Below are 15282 nucleotides of genomic sequence, written 5' to 3'. Positions count from 1 at the left end.
ATAAAGTGACATTTACCACGCTATCCATGACATCCAACGGCAACAGAAAAGTGTTTCACCGAAGTAGCAACATAACGGTAAACTTTGCAACTTTGAACGCTTCGTACAAGGTCAATATACTTTGGCCGAAAAATGTTTTTCCAGAAACGTAATATATATCCTTCTAATGTCTGATTCATCATTGTGAATGCTTATCAACAGCGTTGGATTTTGTAGAAATAATTATTTTAACATCATCTCCAACGCTCCATCTAATTTGATATGCAATATTTGAAAATTTATTTTTCATTCGCTTCTGCAGGTTTTCGATGTTTATCGAATGATATTGCATTACAAGGCCTTTTTCTTCATAACTGCGTAGTTTTCTCATTATTTTGTGTTGCGACAGGTATTTTTGAACCGGTTTTTGAAAGGGCATATTTTGGGACAGATTTTGCTGCTATATGTTTTTGGTTTAGAGCGAAACTGAAGCAAAATAAATTCATTTTTAAATAGTATTAGGTAACCTCTACTTGGAAGATAAAAATCGGCCGATTTGAATTTTTAGCCAGAAATCGTCGGTCGTTTCTTAGGCGCAGGGCCTCTGCGGCGAAAGTGTAATTTGTTTCTACTAGTTTCTTCACGCTGTCGTGACATATAGTGATGACGTGACATATAGTGATGACGTGCCCTTTTCAGCGATAATAAATGTTCTAAATGTGACCATTAATTGGGTTTTAGATGAGTGGAAAGTTTCGTGTTTTCTGGATTAAAATTTCTTTTTTTATTATCAATAAGTGTAAAGACCAAAATGGAAGCCTGGCTGATATCCTTCGCGGGGTAATGATGTGATTTGCTTTAAGTTTTATTGACAATCATGCACACGCGCAAAGTTAAAAACAGTTAAAGACAATCTCTCACCTCAACATCTCACGGGCAACCCACTGGCATTTGACCGTCGTCCGTGCTCAGGGGCTAGAGAATTTGAACCTTTGCCTGGCTGGGGTGGGGAGTTTGAACCGAAAGTGTCAAGTCTTTCCAGCGGAGATTTGGTCGAGGAGTAGAAAGTCACGGTTGTCGAATTTGCCTTTTACGAAAAGTTGGGTGGGTGGGGCATTTGAACAATTTTGCCGCGAGGAGGAGGAGGGGATTTACATAAACCGATGTTCAAAAGCTCAAATACCCAGGGGTTTGTCCGCGGGAGGACATCGAAGCTTCGATTTGATCGATACATAAGAAGGAAACTCAAACCGGGTGAACAGTTGAAATTTTTCTGTCTCCATAAACGCCTTGGGGCCGGACTCGATCACGAAGTGAGGCAAGGACACCAAAAACTCGCAAGAAGCTCAAAGGAGAGACTCAACAGACTCACTACTCCTAACATTTTAATAAATAAGGCTTAGCATTAAAGGTTACAACGTTTTCTGTACAAGTACAAACATTTTGTAAATTTTAAGGTCGGTAAAAATTCGTAGAACAGGTTGAAGAAGCTCCAAAGATGACATCCACAAAGTCGCCTTACTTGTTGACCATGATTAATTGAACGATCTTTGATGCTTTAGTACTTGACTTTCCGATCCTGCCTGTTGTTAATGTTGCCGCCTCTTAGGTATTTATTTCTTACTCGTTTCATTGTGTTCTGTTTTCTTCATATTCTGGTTATTTTCTGTTTTATTTTGTTTTTTATTTTTAGATTTAGTTACCATTCGTTTATTTTCTTTGCTGTGTTAAATCTCTTTTTTTTTCTGTTGTTTCTTTAGCCAGTATTTTTTTAAATTCTTTTGATATATTTTGCTTTGAATTTACTTTTTCTTTTAAGTCTGATATGGTTCTTTTTTTGCTTGTTTGTTCTTTGTTTTCCTTTTTTTGAGCTTTTACCTAATTAGAATTTCGGTCATTTATTTGTTTGTTTTGCTTAACCATTGTTTTTTTTTTTTGTTTGCTTTTTTTACGTTACTTGTTTCAAACTTGCAACTCATGGTAAATGCACGGTTAAAGGTGTTTGGTGACAAAATCCGGTATACCTGGAAACAAATGGCAGAAAAAAATGTGAAAGCTGTCACTAGAGAAAGTTCAGCCGCTTAGGTTCGGCTTCATTCAAATAAAAATGTGGTTTTTTTTATTTTTTGCAAAAAAAAGTTTTCGCTACCCATAAATTATTTGATTTACCACGGTTTAACAACCAGTGATTTTGCTCTTTTCTGTAACAATTGCCCCCCCCTCCTCCACCTTTATTCCAGCATGTATTTTAGGTATCTCTACATTGATTAGCACCCTGTTCTATAAGTCTCACCTTGGATATCATTAAGGTACCTTTTGGACCTTGTCATAGCAATCCTTTGCTTCATTTCTCTACTGCAAAAACATTAAACAAATTTCAGATTAAAATCAGGAGAGGACAGGGGAGCTTGACTGTTAAGCGCTGGGAAGGAGGGAGATTTCAATTAGCCAATCACCTTCCAATTTTGTAGTTTAAGTCAAGAGCGACATTAAACAATTTACGCCTCCTTTGTCAGTCGATCAATGCAAATTCTCCCTGTCTTTCATTACTAGGCTTTTGTTCTTTTCTCAGAAATTGTAATTGTTTTGATTAATTGATAAGAAGACTTTGTGTCGTCCAATTCGGTTGTAAGTAATCATAAATAAATAAAGTAAAGGTAAGTTTCTAAAAAAAACTTTGGTGCTGAGTCGGTGAGAGAGTATAGCAGGTAATTTAGTGTTAACGACTGAGTTGAAAACGTAAATTAGCCACCGTAAAGGGTAAAAAAGCTGACGTTTCGAGCGTTAGCCCTTCGTCATTCAACTAATTTATTCCTGTTTTCTCGTCACCATATTCCCACCAACAGCGTAGCTCCACTTTCTGCATATAAACTCACCCACGACCCGCAATTCCTCCAATCGCTCTGACGAAGGGTTAACGCTCGAAACGTCAGCTTTTTTACCCTTTACGGTGTCTAATTTACGTTTTCAACTCAGTTGTTAACACTAAATCAGCTGTAAGTCATCATACTCGTCGCGTTCGTCCGCTTTTGTTATCACTCGTATGACTGTATCCTGCTAACATTACAAACTGTATTATATCGTCTCTGAATAACTTTGCATATGAAATAGTTGTGCTTTTTGCTTGTCAAATCCTTCTTTGTCTAAATTTTTTTCAAAACGGATACAACAAATATTTACACTCACTTGAGAAATGGACGGAGGAAAAGACCAAGTGCCTTAAGTTTCTTCTGTGGTTTGAAGATGATGCATTTAGACAAGCGATCCAGGAAACTGAAAAGGAAAAGAAATAGAGAATAATACATGGGCGTGCGTAGATATGGAGTTTCTCTTCGATTGTTTGTTTGACTTTTCACTGACTCATGAGTGAGAAAACAGAACTCTGACGTCAAAGAATCTATATCATATTTTTTTGTTTATCAAAAATGCTTTGGATTACCCATTCTTTAGTTATCAAAGGATGGGCTGAGAAAAGAAATTTATAAAAATATATATATATTTTTATATGTCTTTTCCCAGCCCATCCTTGATGGCGCATTTTTCACTGCCACCATGAAAGACAATCAAAAAGTGATGCGTGTCCACGTAGGGGAGGATAAAAGCTTTGATTTTTTTATTTCTCACTGACTCATGAGTGAGAAAACAGAATTCTGACGTCAAGGAATCTATATCATGTTTGTTTGCTTATCAAAAATCATTTGGATTACCCATTCTTTAGTTTTTTATATATCTTTTTCCCTAGCCCATCCTTGATGGCGCATTTTTCACTGCCGCCATGAACGACAATCAAAAAGTGATGCGTGTCCACGTAAGTGAGGATAAAAGCTTCAAGGTATCTGCAAAAAAAAAAACCAACATTATATCGTTGGTAACTGTTGGGCAAACATATTACACGTTGCAACATCCTTTGGCGGGGCCTATCAAAAAAAAAAACGTAGGGCCTGATTGGAAAGAGGCTCATCAGACACGAGGTTTGATAATTCATGATAGCACGAGAAAACCGATTTCAGTAATTGTTTCACTATACATTTTTTTACGCTTAAGACTGAGCTTATATGACTTTGATACTTACGAGATGAATTCTCTCACGGCCTGTTGGAATTCCTTCTTATTTTTGAAATGTTCTTTCTTCGGAAGTTTATCTGTATCCATACAGATGATATCTTTTCCGTCAGCCGTTCGAACTCCTGCAAAAAAAAAAATCAGGAGAGAAATTGCATGTATCTACATCAAAACTGAGAGGCATAGAGCGCACAAGGCTAAGACCTGACTGACTTGTAATAACATCATTTCACTTCATCCTTGAGTGCCATAAAAAATAAACCATTAAAGCCAAAATAAGGCAGTTGCAAATAAATATTCTGGCCCTAACCCTAAAGCTTTATACAGTCTTGAGCTTAAATGATAAATGAATCACTACCCAGACGATATAAGGCGTCTTCATATCGATTGGAGTCTGGATCCTCATTGTCAAATAGCATCTCTTCCGTGACTTGGTCATCCTGTGACATATCACAACCGGGGCTGTCTGGTGCAGTAGGACCGAAGCTGGATGTGGTCACTGATGTTGCGAATGGTTCCTTGTTTTTAAATGCTTAAATAAAGAATAGCTTTTAGTTTCGTTTTCTCTCTTTAACATATCAATAAAAATGGGTGCAGTCTTATTTGAGATGTCAAATTTTAATATTTTTGACAAGAATAAGGAATGTTAAGTACACGACTGTGAAGAAACGTACTTCAAAAGCTGGGTATGTTTTTTTTATTAACAGAAAGTAGCTTGTATGAAACTATCCAAGATCTTTGATAAACAAATGCTACATACTATTGTAATTAATCATCATGTTTAAAATATTTTTACACGTCTAATTGCAATCGTTTTCAGATTGAAGAAAAAAAAAAGATCTAGGACGGTGAACATAGAACAAGAGTGTCGAAAGCGAATTGCAAATTCCATTGAATATACCTTATAACGCTGTGTGATTGGTCAGGAAAACTCGCCACACTGTTTTAACCAATCAGATACGGGACAACACTCAAACAACCAATAAGGCTTCCGACCAATTGACGCCGGTTAAATTAACAGCTCAAAACATTAGTTCATCTAAGTAGCTTTATTTAAAACTTACGACTTCCTCCGTCCAGGTTTGAGCTTCCACATTTATATGTCGGCCACTTTCCTTTCCGGGCTAAAAATATTGGGGGGAAATATTTATCAGATATGTAAATAAGTTGCTTTGAATATTTAAATAAAGAAAAAGGACAAAGGACGAGGTTACACAACATGTACGATATGCGAGGCGTAAAGATGACAAGTAGAACGAAACCTCCTTATGATGACATTGGAGGTGGCTACACCATGCAACAAATGATTTATTTTATGACTTGTTTTGATTTCTGACGTACATGTAAGTTGTTATACTTGTTATATTAGCTTCGTTTTGCCCGCCCTGCTCAGATTACCCCTTTTCCGCTTTGAAATCGAATTTAGTCCTTTAAGAAACACATGATGACCGTAATAGGCAATTTACTAGTGTTTGTGACTTTCATAAGGTGTAAAACCTTGTTGTGTGCGTCATTTCCCCTACTTTTAGGACTTACAAGGCCCAATTTCCAACGGTTCCACAACGTTTTTTTCTAGAAAAGACAGCGAATGTTTTCTGTTGCTTTGTTGCTTGGCGCAATCCTCATCTGATTGTCCCTGATAGACAAATTAATGTTTCAATGAAATATTTCAAAGCATGTTTACGATGCTTAATGTAAAGGAGGCTGTACCCAGGCCGGAATAAAAGTTTGTGAAATTGAAGGGTTCCTGCCAAATTTCTAACTCCGGAACTTTGTTCTTTAACGTAAACGATTGATATTTAGGTCGCTAGCCCTTGGATTTTTTTAAGCTAAAATTGTTTTATCTCATCACCTTAACTTACGAGAGGAAATAGATACAGTAAGATTTATTTTATACTTTATCAATAGAAGGTTGAGTGCGCTCAGTCTTTTCTGTTGCGTCTCTAACAGCGATTACTGAATCCTCGTGTGTATATTTAGAGTAGACGCGCAAGGTCTCATCCTTTTACACCACGAGAAGAAATATGTGAGGTGTTGGACTGTGCAAAGTAAATGAGTGTTTGAGGTAATGATCATTTTCTTTTATAAGAGTGGATCATGAGAGTTAGTTTACATGTTTTACCTCAGAACTTTTGTCGTCCTCTGAGGCTTCATCCTTCACTCTCCACTCCACGAGGTTGGAGAAAACTGCCGTACCAAAAGAAGTGCTTGGCTCAGCATCAGGAAAGTTGTTCACCACATTACCCTGTTTTGCAGGACTGTTCTTCTTCTAAGGAATAACAAAAAAATGTCAAATTGAGCCGCAGATTCGCCAGAGGAGGAGCAGTTATAGCTAGAAAACTAGAAGTAGCCACGCCTACAATATATCTTTATATGATATTTGCTGAAGAAAATAAAGTTTCTTGTTGTAATAATTCGCCCGCAGAATCTTTGCACGGGTTCATAGAAATCTCTAAGGCTCCTTTTATCTCTTTGCTAGATACCATTGCTTTGATAGTTAATTATAACATGTCAGGCCGCATTTGCGTGCTTTAGATACCTGGTTTAGTCTAACAGCCGTAAATGCAGGTAATTTAGAGTTAACAACTGAGTTGAAAACGTAAATTCGCCACCGTAAAGGGTAAGAAATTATGAAAAGGTATGGAGTTCTTGACGTGTGAAGGATGTGAAGATGAATACAACAAGTAACTCTGTGAATCTGTAGGCTTGTAGTAAACACTAGTGGATAAACCGTTGCCTTCAATTGAAATTTTGATGTCTAGAAAAGTCAAAGAAGTGTCGGAAATTTCCCAGGTATATTTAAGAGCCGGATGAAAGTCAAGAACTCCATACCTTTTTCACAATTTCTCAGACTTCGTCATTTATGTAGTGACGACTCTGATTTTTCCGAAAAATCAGAGGCAATGTGCCAGTTTTTCGATAAACGTGGCTATTCTGTTTCTCTCGTCCAAGCGGACCATTACCGTGCCCAACAAATTGTTCGACAGTCAGCACTATAAACGACTGTTAAGGAAAACACTGACCGCATTCCATTCACTCTTACATTTCACCCTCACAAGAGAGAGACTTGCACTATCTTTTCGCAACCCCCACTTATTTCGTTCAAACGTGACAAAAACATAGGCAACTTTTTGGTCAGAAGTTCATTTCAAACCAATGACTAATCTGGAACTTTCAAATGCGCTCACTCACGATGCAAAACTTGTCCTTTCATTCACAACGTAGAGAAATTATTGGGACCCAAGAGACCATTAAGATCACTGATCACTTTACGTGTACCTCCGCCAATGTTATTTACTGCATAACTTGCACTTATTGTAATAAGTTATACATTGGCGAAACAGGAAGACGAATGAGGTGACCGACTCCAAAACACCTTCGCGACGTGGAAAGAAATCTCAAAGACGCATCCAAACCAGTCGCTAGACACTTTAAGCTCCCTAACCATACAAAACAGCAAATGGCAGTTTGCGGTCTTTCCTTACATCTAGGCAGTTCGGGAAGTCGCAAAACACTAGAAGAAAAACTTTATCTTCCAAATCGGCACCCTTAATCCCCACGGAATCAACGAGCGCTTTTCATTCAACTAATTTATTCCTGTTTTCTCGTCACTATATTCCCACCGATAGCGTAGCTCCGCCTTCTGCATATAAACTCACCCACAACCCACAATTCCTCCAATCGCTCTGACGAAGGGCTAATGCTCGAAACGTCAGCTTTCTTATCCTTTACGGTGGCCAATTTATGTTTTCAACTAAGTTGTTAACACTAAATTACCTGCTATACTCTCCCACCGACGCATCACCACAGTTTCTTTAGAAACTTACCCCCTTTATTTCTTAGTCGTAAATGCAGATTGATTTACGGTGGCCGATTTATGTTTTCAACTAAGTTGTTAACGCTAAATCACCTGCTATACTCTCCCACTGACGCAGCACTACAGTTTCTTTAGAAACTTACCCCCTTTATTTCTTGGTCGTAAATGCAGATTGATTTCAATAGATTATTACGCCCAAAAACTGTTTCGATTGGATACAGCTTATACATACATACCTCTTCTGGTGAACAGGGACGAGGCTCTGCCGAGTTGTCAACTGTATCGAGGCAATCGTCCGCGGCGGCAAAATTCTAGAAAAAAAGCATACCTACATAAATTAAATCTCCTTAACATAAATATAGGATGGTTTACGAGCCACTGTTCCAGTCCCGTAAACGGAATTAACTCCTAAAAAGATTCACGAAAACAACATATAGCCTCGTATTGAGGCTCAAACGTCTCACAAGGTTATTATAATACCAAGATAAACCATTGCCTTTCGCTACAGTCCTACCTCAATGGATGCTTTTCCAGGTTCTTTACAGGCATATTCTTCGGTAGAAAGTCTTTGACTATTCGTTCGTTCCGCAGTATCCGTCGGACACGATGCTAAAACACAGGACTTGACTAAGACTGCCGAACTGTTATCCTCTGAAGGCTGCGAATAAGTGAGATGCTTTTAATAACGATTGCATATGTCGGACAGCAGGTGCAAGCAGGGTGGAATCTCTAGCCTCTCCAGGCTAAGAGTCAGTAATTATTAGGTATGTGCAAGCAATAATCTTATGAAACTGTGCGCTTGTTTTTTTTTCCTCTCTTTTTTTTGGAACCAAAAGATTTCAGAGAACGCGACAAAACATCTGAAATCATATTGATTCATTCTAGAGAAAATTCTGACGACAAGGTGAAACAGGCATCACATACCTCCATGAATCGAAACGCCAATAGCAGATTTCTAATGCGATTTTCTTTTTACGACAATAAAGCTGTAATGCTCAGAGAAGCGAAGAAAAAGAATTTGTTTCAATTAGTTTCGTCACGCTGTCGTAACAAATGGTGATGACGTGTCCTTTTCCAGCGATAGTAAATATTCGAAATGTAACCAATGAGTGGAAAGTTTCGTGTTTCCTGAGTTAAAATTTCATCTTATTCATCAATAATTGTAAAGAGATCAGGACCAAAATGGAAGCCTGGCTGATATCCTTAGCGGGGTAACGAGGTGATTTGCTTTAAGTTTTATCGACAATCATGCGCGCGCACAGAGTTAAAAACAGTTAAAGACAATCTTCCATCTCAACATCTCACGGGAAACTCACTGGCATTTGACCGTCGTCTGTGCCCAGGGGCTAGGGAATTTGAACCTTTGCCTGGCTGGGGTGGGGAATTTGAACCGGAGTGTCAAGCGGCGGTTTAGTCGACGAGTAGAAAGTCACGGTCGTCGATTTAACCTTCTACTAAAAAGTTGGGTGGGGAATTTTAACAATTTTTTTCCTCTGGGGGGGGATGGAGAGATATGGACAGACCAACCTTCAAAAGCGAGAGTGCCCAAAGGTTTGCCCGCAGGAGGATGTTGAAGATGGACAACTCAAAACGAGAGAACAATTGAGATTTGCCTGTCTTCATACACGCCTCAGGGCCCGGCTCGATCTCGAAGTGATGGAATATTGTACAAGGACATCAAAAACTCGTAAAAATCTTAAAGGAGAGACTCAATAGACTCAGCTATTTTTTTTTACTAAGCAAGGCTTAGCAATTCTGCAGCGCGGGGTGGGGGAGGGGATTTGCCCAAACCAATCTTCAAAAGTTCAACTGCCTGAGGGTTTGTCGGGGGAGGATGTTGAAGCTTCGATCTGATCGACGCACAAGAAGGAAACCCAAAACGGGTTAACAACTGAAATTTGCCTGTCTTCATAAACGCCGTGGGGCCACACTCGATAAAGAAGTGAGGCAATATTGCACAAGGACATCAAACGCTCGTAAGAAGCTTACAGGAGAGACTCAATAGACTCAATACTATTTACATTTTATTAAGTAAGGCTTAGCATTAAAGGTTACAACGTTTTCAGTACAGGTACAAACATTTTGTACAAAGTTTGTACTTGTACTGAAAACGTTGTAACCTTTGTACATTTTATAGTAGTTGTATAACGGTAGTTTACATGTTCTGCGAATTCGTAAAATGTTCTTTTCGAACGAAATGAAGATTTAAGGAATTCGCAAAGCAGGTTGGAAAACTGCAAAGATGACATCCATCTCGCCCCAGTCGGTCACCATAATTTATGCTTCAGTACTTGACTATCGGATCCTGTCTTCCTCACTCATTTGATTGCACTGTTTTGTTTTCTTCCTATTTTTGCTTATTTTCTATTTTATTTGTTTAATTTGTTTTTTTAACAGGTCTTATTTTTTGTAAGGTCTTTATGTTTGATATAATATTTTTATGTGTAATTTTTTTCTTTGTTGCCTCATATATTTATTTTGAATTTTATCATTATTGTCTTTTTGTATTTGTAGTTTGTTTAAAATTGTTTTAATTTCTCTGCTGCCGGTCTTAATTTTTTTCTGCTGTTTCTTTAGCCATTATTTTGTTTTATTCTTTTAATATATTTTGCTTTGAATCTACTTGTTCTCTAATCACTTTTTCTTTTAAGTCTGCAAGACTGTTTTTGTTTGCTTACTTGTTCTTCGAGTGTTTGACTACTCGCTGGCTCATGAGTGAGACAACAGAATACTGACGACAAAGGATGTATATCACATTTGTCTGCTTATCCAAAATCACCACAGATTACCCATCCGATCCATAAAGAGATCTACCAAAAACTAAAGAACATTCTTCAATTTCTGGTAGATCTCTTTTCCGAGCCCATCCTTGATAGCACATTTTTCATTTGATTGTCGTTCATGGCGGAAGCAGTGCCACTGCTTCCGCCATGAACGACAATAAAAAAGTTATGCGTGTCCACGTAAGTGAGGATAAAAGCTTCAAGGTATCCACAAAAGGCAAAAGACATTCTATCGTTGGTAACCGTTGTGTAAACGGTTTACATGTTGCGACATCCTTATCCCAAAAAAAAAAAAAAAAAAAAAGGAAGGTTTGATAATTCATGATAGCATGAGAAAACCGAATTCATTGATTGTTTCATTGTTCATTTTTTGACGCTTAGGACTGAGCTTATGTGATTTTTATACTTACGAGATGAATTCTCTCACGGCCTGTTTGAATTCCTTCCTATTTTTGAAATGATCTTTCTTCGGAAGTCTATCTTTACCATCTACCGTTCGAACTCCTGCAAAAAAAAAAGTTCACAAGAAATTGCATATATTTACATCAAAACTGAGAGACATCCAGCGCACAAGTCTAAGACCTGACTGACGTGTAATAACAACATTTCATTTCATCCTTTAATGCCACAAAAAAATAAACCAAAAGCCAAAATAAGGCAGTTGGAAACGAATGTTCTGGCCTTGGTTTTCAAAACTTAATATGAAACCTTAAGCTTTATAAAGTCTTGGTTATAAATAATTAATGAATCAGTACCCATATTGATTGGACTCTAGCACGTCACTGTCAAATAGGATCAAATAGGATCTCTTCCGTGACTTAATCTTCCTCTGCCTCGGTCATATTACGCCGGAAAGTCCCAGGGGCTGTCCTGCGTAATATTACCGAAGCTGAAGAAGGTCTTTGATAAAAAAAAGACTACAGACTATTGTAATCAATGACTATGTTTAAAATAGTCTTACACGTCTAATTATGTTTTTCAGATTGAAAATAAGATCTATCTTAAGAAAAATTGGATTGCAACTCTAAGAGAACTGTTGCATCTTTAGAATGGTGAACATAGAACATGACTGTGGAAAGCGATCTGCAAATTCCACTGAATATACCTTAAAACACTGTGTGATTAGTCAGGAAAACTCGCCACTCGCCCCCTCCCCTCACTGGGAGTGAGTTAGTGTGTTTATAAATAAGTGATTAACTATTAATTCCAAGCGAAATCAGTTTATTAATTGGTCTCACGACAGTTTTGACGCCACACGCAACTTTAGCTACACGAGTGTGGCCATCACGTCCAGGATACACTTCAGGAATTCGTTCTAACGGCCAACGTCCTCTTAGGGTATCGGGCTGAATCACAAGAACCACATCTCCAGCTTGTAGCTAGGCCTCGGAATTCTGAAGTCCACTTTGGTCGGTTGTTAAGGGCAGGAATATATTCCTTGCGCCATCTCCTCTACACTCGTGAAATAATGTCCTGGACCTTTCGCTACCGTTGACGCGGATGCAAAGGAGTGGTTTCAACGGACTCAGGCGCGAACTGTCTCCCCATTTGGCCGTGCAAGAAATGGTTAGGGGTCAATGGAACATCGTTTCGTTGATCTGAACTCTGATAAGTCAACGGACGGGAATTAAAGCGGGATTCCACCCTAGCGAACACAGTGATCAGCTCCTCATCATTTACATCTCGTTCTCCTACAACGACATAAATGGCTTTCTTAGCAGCTTTCACCATTACTTCATGGGCTCCTTCAAAATGTGGGGCACCTTGTGGATTGAATCTCCATGTCAGTCCAAGTTCTGCTGTCTTGCTCTGAAGGTGTCGTAAGTCTAACTTGCTGGCTAGTTTCTTTAACTCGCCCACTGCATCCACCCACTATGCCTCTGGCGCTTATCACTTCCTTAGGAACTCCACGGCGACTGGTGAAACGGGCGAAGGCGTTTAAGAACGTGTCGGTATCAAGTCCCCAGGCCATCTCCAAATGTCCTGCTGGAGTTTCCAAGCAAGTAAAAAGGCACAACCACCTCTTCTGTCGTGGTTTTCCGCGTCCTTGAACAGTGTACAAAGGACCAGCAGTCACAACAGGATTCTTTTCCCTTTCTCCATATAGGTTCTCTAGTGAACAAGGAACGGATAACGTGAGATCGTGTTCTCGCGGTCTCGTTTTCGTCAGGTGCACCAATACAGCTCTACCCAAGTTGTCCGAGTCGGGCGATAGGTCCACCATTTTTTTCACGGAGATCAACGTGCGGATGATGGAGTTCAGTGTTATCAATGCCGATCAAAAGATCGACAAGTCCATCCTTTGCCGGCTTAGGAAAATTGCGCTGGGTCAGATGCAGTCATTTATTCTGATGGTCCGGCGTTCCAGTTCACAACTCTGTAATTGCCAGTGACTTTCTACGGACACGTTTTTGCGCTTATTTCCTTTGAAAACCTGCCATCTACACTTTCGATTTCAATTTTTATTATATTGGCATGGACTGAAATGTTTCGACGGTGTCATTGAGCATATAAACTTGAACTTTTTCGAATGGCTCTTGCAGTCCCAGTATCTCAGCGACCGCTTCGTTTTGGAAAGTTTTGTTCGATGCATCGTCTAGGATGGCGTTTATTTTTACTTTTCTTCAATTAGCCTTCATCCACATAGAGACAGTTCGTGACGAATAAGACTAAGTCGGCGTTTCTGCATTACAGCTGGTCAAGGTCACAGCGAGTGCCCCCTCCCGTGGAACATCTGTTTCCCATCGTCAGCATGAGGCAACATTGTTATCGGTCCGGTTTCTGATAAAACTTCACTTCTATGAAGAAGGCGGTGGTGATTTCGAGAACAACCATCTATTCCATACGTGCGAGCCTTTGGGAAATCTTTCCCCCTATGATCAGAGGCTAGGCAATGAAAACACAACTTTTTTCTCTAGCGATCTTCCAGCGATCATCCATACCTCTGTCATAAAACTCCTTACAAAGCCACACCCCGTGATCAAAACTCTGGCAAAAAGAACATGGAGGCTTCGTACTATTTGGCTCCTTCCCTATTGAAGTGCAGTATGAAAATCTCGCATCCTGCTCTGTTCCTGGTAACTCGGTACTCTCGGTGGTCTAACGTGCTCGACAGGTTTCGGCTCAATTCCATTCGCCATTTCCGCTGCTTCTATAAAGTTGTGACTGAATTTTTTCTGGCGCGTTCGTTCAACCAGCGACTGTAATTTTCCAGCTGGCGATCAGGCAACTTTTTCACCAGCAAGCTGTGAAGAGTTCCATCTTCTACCTCTCCGGCGCCTGTTCTAGTTGATCCAAGTAGGCTCGCAAAAGCCGACGCGTACCTCCATAATTCGTTTTTAATATCTCTTTGGCCTCCTCGTATTCGTGGACGGTGACTCCGAGACCACGGATGGCTTCCCAGGCGTTCCCTGTGAGGCATTGTTGCAGCCTTGCCATCTTCAAATTTACTGGCTCTGTTGACTCGCCTATTAGACTTGTAAAGAGGGCCCAAAAAATCTTCAACCTTTCTTTTGTCACCATTGAATGTCGAAACTTTTAACGGCTTCTATTATCGGTTTCGGTCGTTGTGGCTGTGGTGACTCTCGTTTAGCAAATCTTCTCTGGCCGATTGCTCTTAGCGATCCGTCGTGTTCTCGCCTAATGGCGTGTTCATATTTATGATTTTGCACGATCGGACTTTGATCGCATTTTGTCCCGCTTCGATCGCTCTTTGTACGTCTTTTTCGATGGTTTCTGACTTTTTAAAAGCTTCGTTTTTCCCAGTGTCTTCTCCGACTTCGACATAGAAGGCGGACAGCTCCTCTAAAATTTCTTGTGCGTCTTCAAGGGCTGCCCACAACTACTCAATCATCCTTTCTATGTCCGTTACTTCGGAATCCTTCACGCATAGTCTTTCTAACTCATGTCTGAGTTTTGTCACTTTTGCCTCTGCGGAGCGTTTTCTGAACTAACAGATCGTCATTTTGCTTCAGTCTGTTGACTCCATTCGCAATTTTGTCATTTTTCTCGGTAACATCACTGTCCTTGGATTCGGCAGCCATAGTGCACAACTCAAAACTCAAAAACTCACATTGCAAACGAAACCTCAAATAAACACTAGTTCATACCTTTCTCCCATCGTGGTCGCCAGAAATGTTCGAAAGCGATAACGAATATCTCCTTTCAAAGCAGGTACGTTTATCGGTAAAAAGACGGTAAAACGGTAACGGCTTAAAATACATTCTCAAAAACAAAAACTTCCAAAATGCGACTAAATCTGAAAAAAAAAAAAAACCACGCGAGAAATCGTACGCGTAACTTGCTTACGAACTGATCAAATTAAATGTCTCAGCGCGCGTGAGCTAATCGCACGACACGCTGGTCCGGTACTTTCTTCTTAACAGAAGGAATTCAATGAAACAAAGCCGCATTAAGTCTCCTTGTGTCTCGTTGGAGTGTATCATTCGAATTTACTTTTTGTGGAGGAAAAAACAGATTTGCACACGCCATGGCAGCAAACAAACCACTAAACTCCCACAACTTCAAAATAAAAAATTTGAATTTATTCACAATTACTTTCCTCGCCGTTTACTTAATGAACAGAGGTAAATCTTCGTACATAAATTGATCGTCGATGAGAGTGAATAATACTTTCCGTTA

The 15282-nt window shown here is 39.5% G+C and overlaps 1 protein-coding gene and 1 long non-coding RNA gene across 2 annotated transcripts; both read right to left on the bottom strand.

Annotated features, from left to right (window-relative positions):
• Window positions 1-1971: 1971 nt before the first annotated feature.
• Window positions 1972-4820, bottom strand: LOC136282580 (uncharacterized). The gene is made up of 7 exons (XM_066170259.1): window positions 4802-4820; window positions 4400-4573; window positions 4052-4166; window positions 3687-3815; window positions 3166-3252; window positions 2273-2334; window positions 1972-2003 (listed from the first exon to the last, which is right to left on the bottom strand). Exons 1-7 carry the CDS (start codon window positions 4818-4820, stop codon window positions 1972-1974), a joined length of 618 nt encoding a protein of 205 aa, XP_066026356.1.
• Window positions 4821-5590: 770 nt separating this feature from the next.
• LOC136282089 (uncharacterized) lies at window positions 5591-14854 on the bottom strand. Its single transcript, XR_010718082.1, has 6 exons — window positions 14751-14854; window positions 11052-11145; window positions 8373-8516; window positions 8095-8169; window positions 6164-6310; window positions 5591-5677 (listed from the first exon to the last, which is right to left on the bottom strand). It is a non-coding gene; the product is annotated as an uncharacterized lncRNA (long non-coding RNA).
• Between the last annotated feature and the right edge of the window lie 428 nt (window positions 14855-15282).

The sequence above is a fragment of the Pocillopora verrucosa genome, chromosome 7, assembly GCF_036669915.1.
Source record: "Pocillopora verrucosa isolate sample1 chromosome 7, ASM3666991v2, whole genome shotgun sequence".
NCBI classification, from domain to species: Eukaryota; Metazoa; Cnidaria; class Anthozoa; order Scleractinia; family Pocilloporidae; genus Pocillopora; species Pocillopora verrucosa.
Note: the sequence above shows the minus strand (reverse complement) of the source record. Positions and strands in the feature narration are given on the sequence as shown.

Bases quoted from the DNA above. Each gene is read 5' to 3' on its own strand.
- LOC136282580 (XM_066170259.1), bottom strand. The intron at 4,167-4,399 runs GTAGTGATTCAT...TTTTTTTTGCAG, and splicing joins AGACGCCTTATATCGTCTGG to GAGTTCGAACGGCTGACGGA. The intron at 2,335-3,165 runs GTGAGTGTAAAT...ATGTTTTTGCAG, and splicing joins TTCCTCCGTCCATTTCTCAA to TAGAGAAATGAAGCAAAGGA.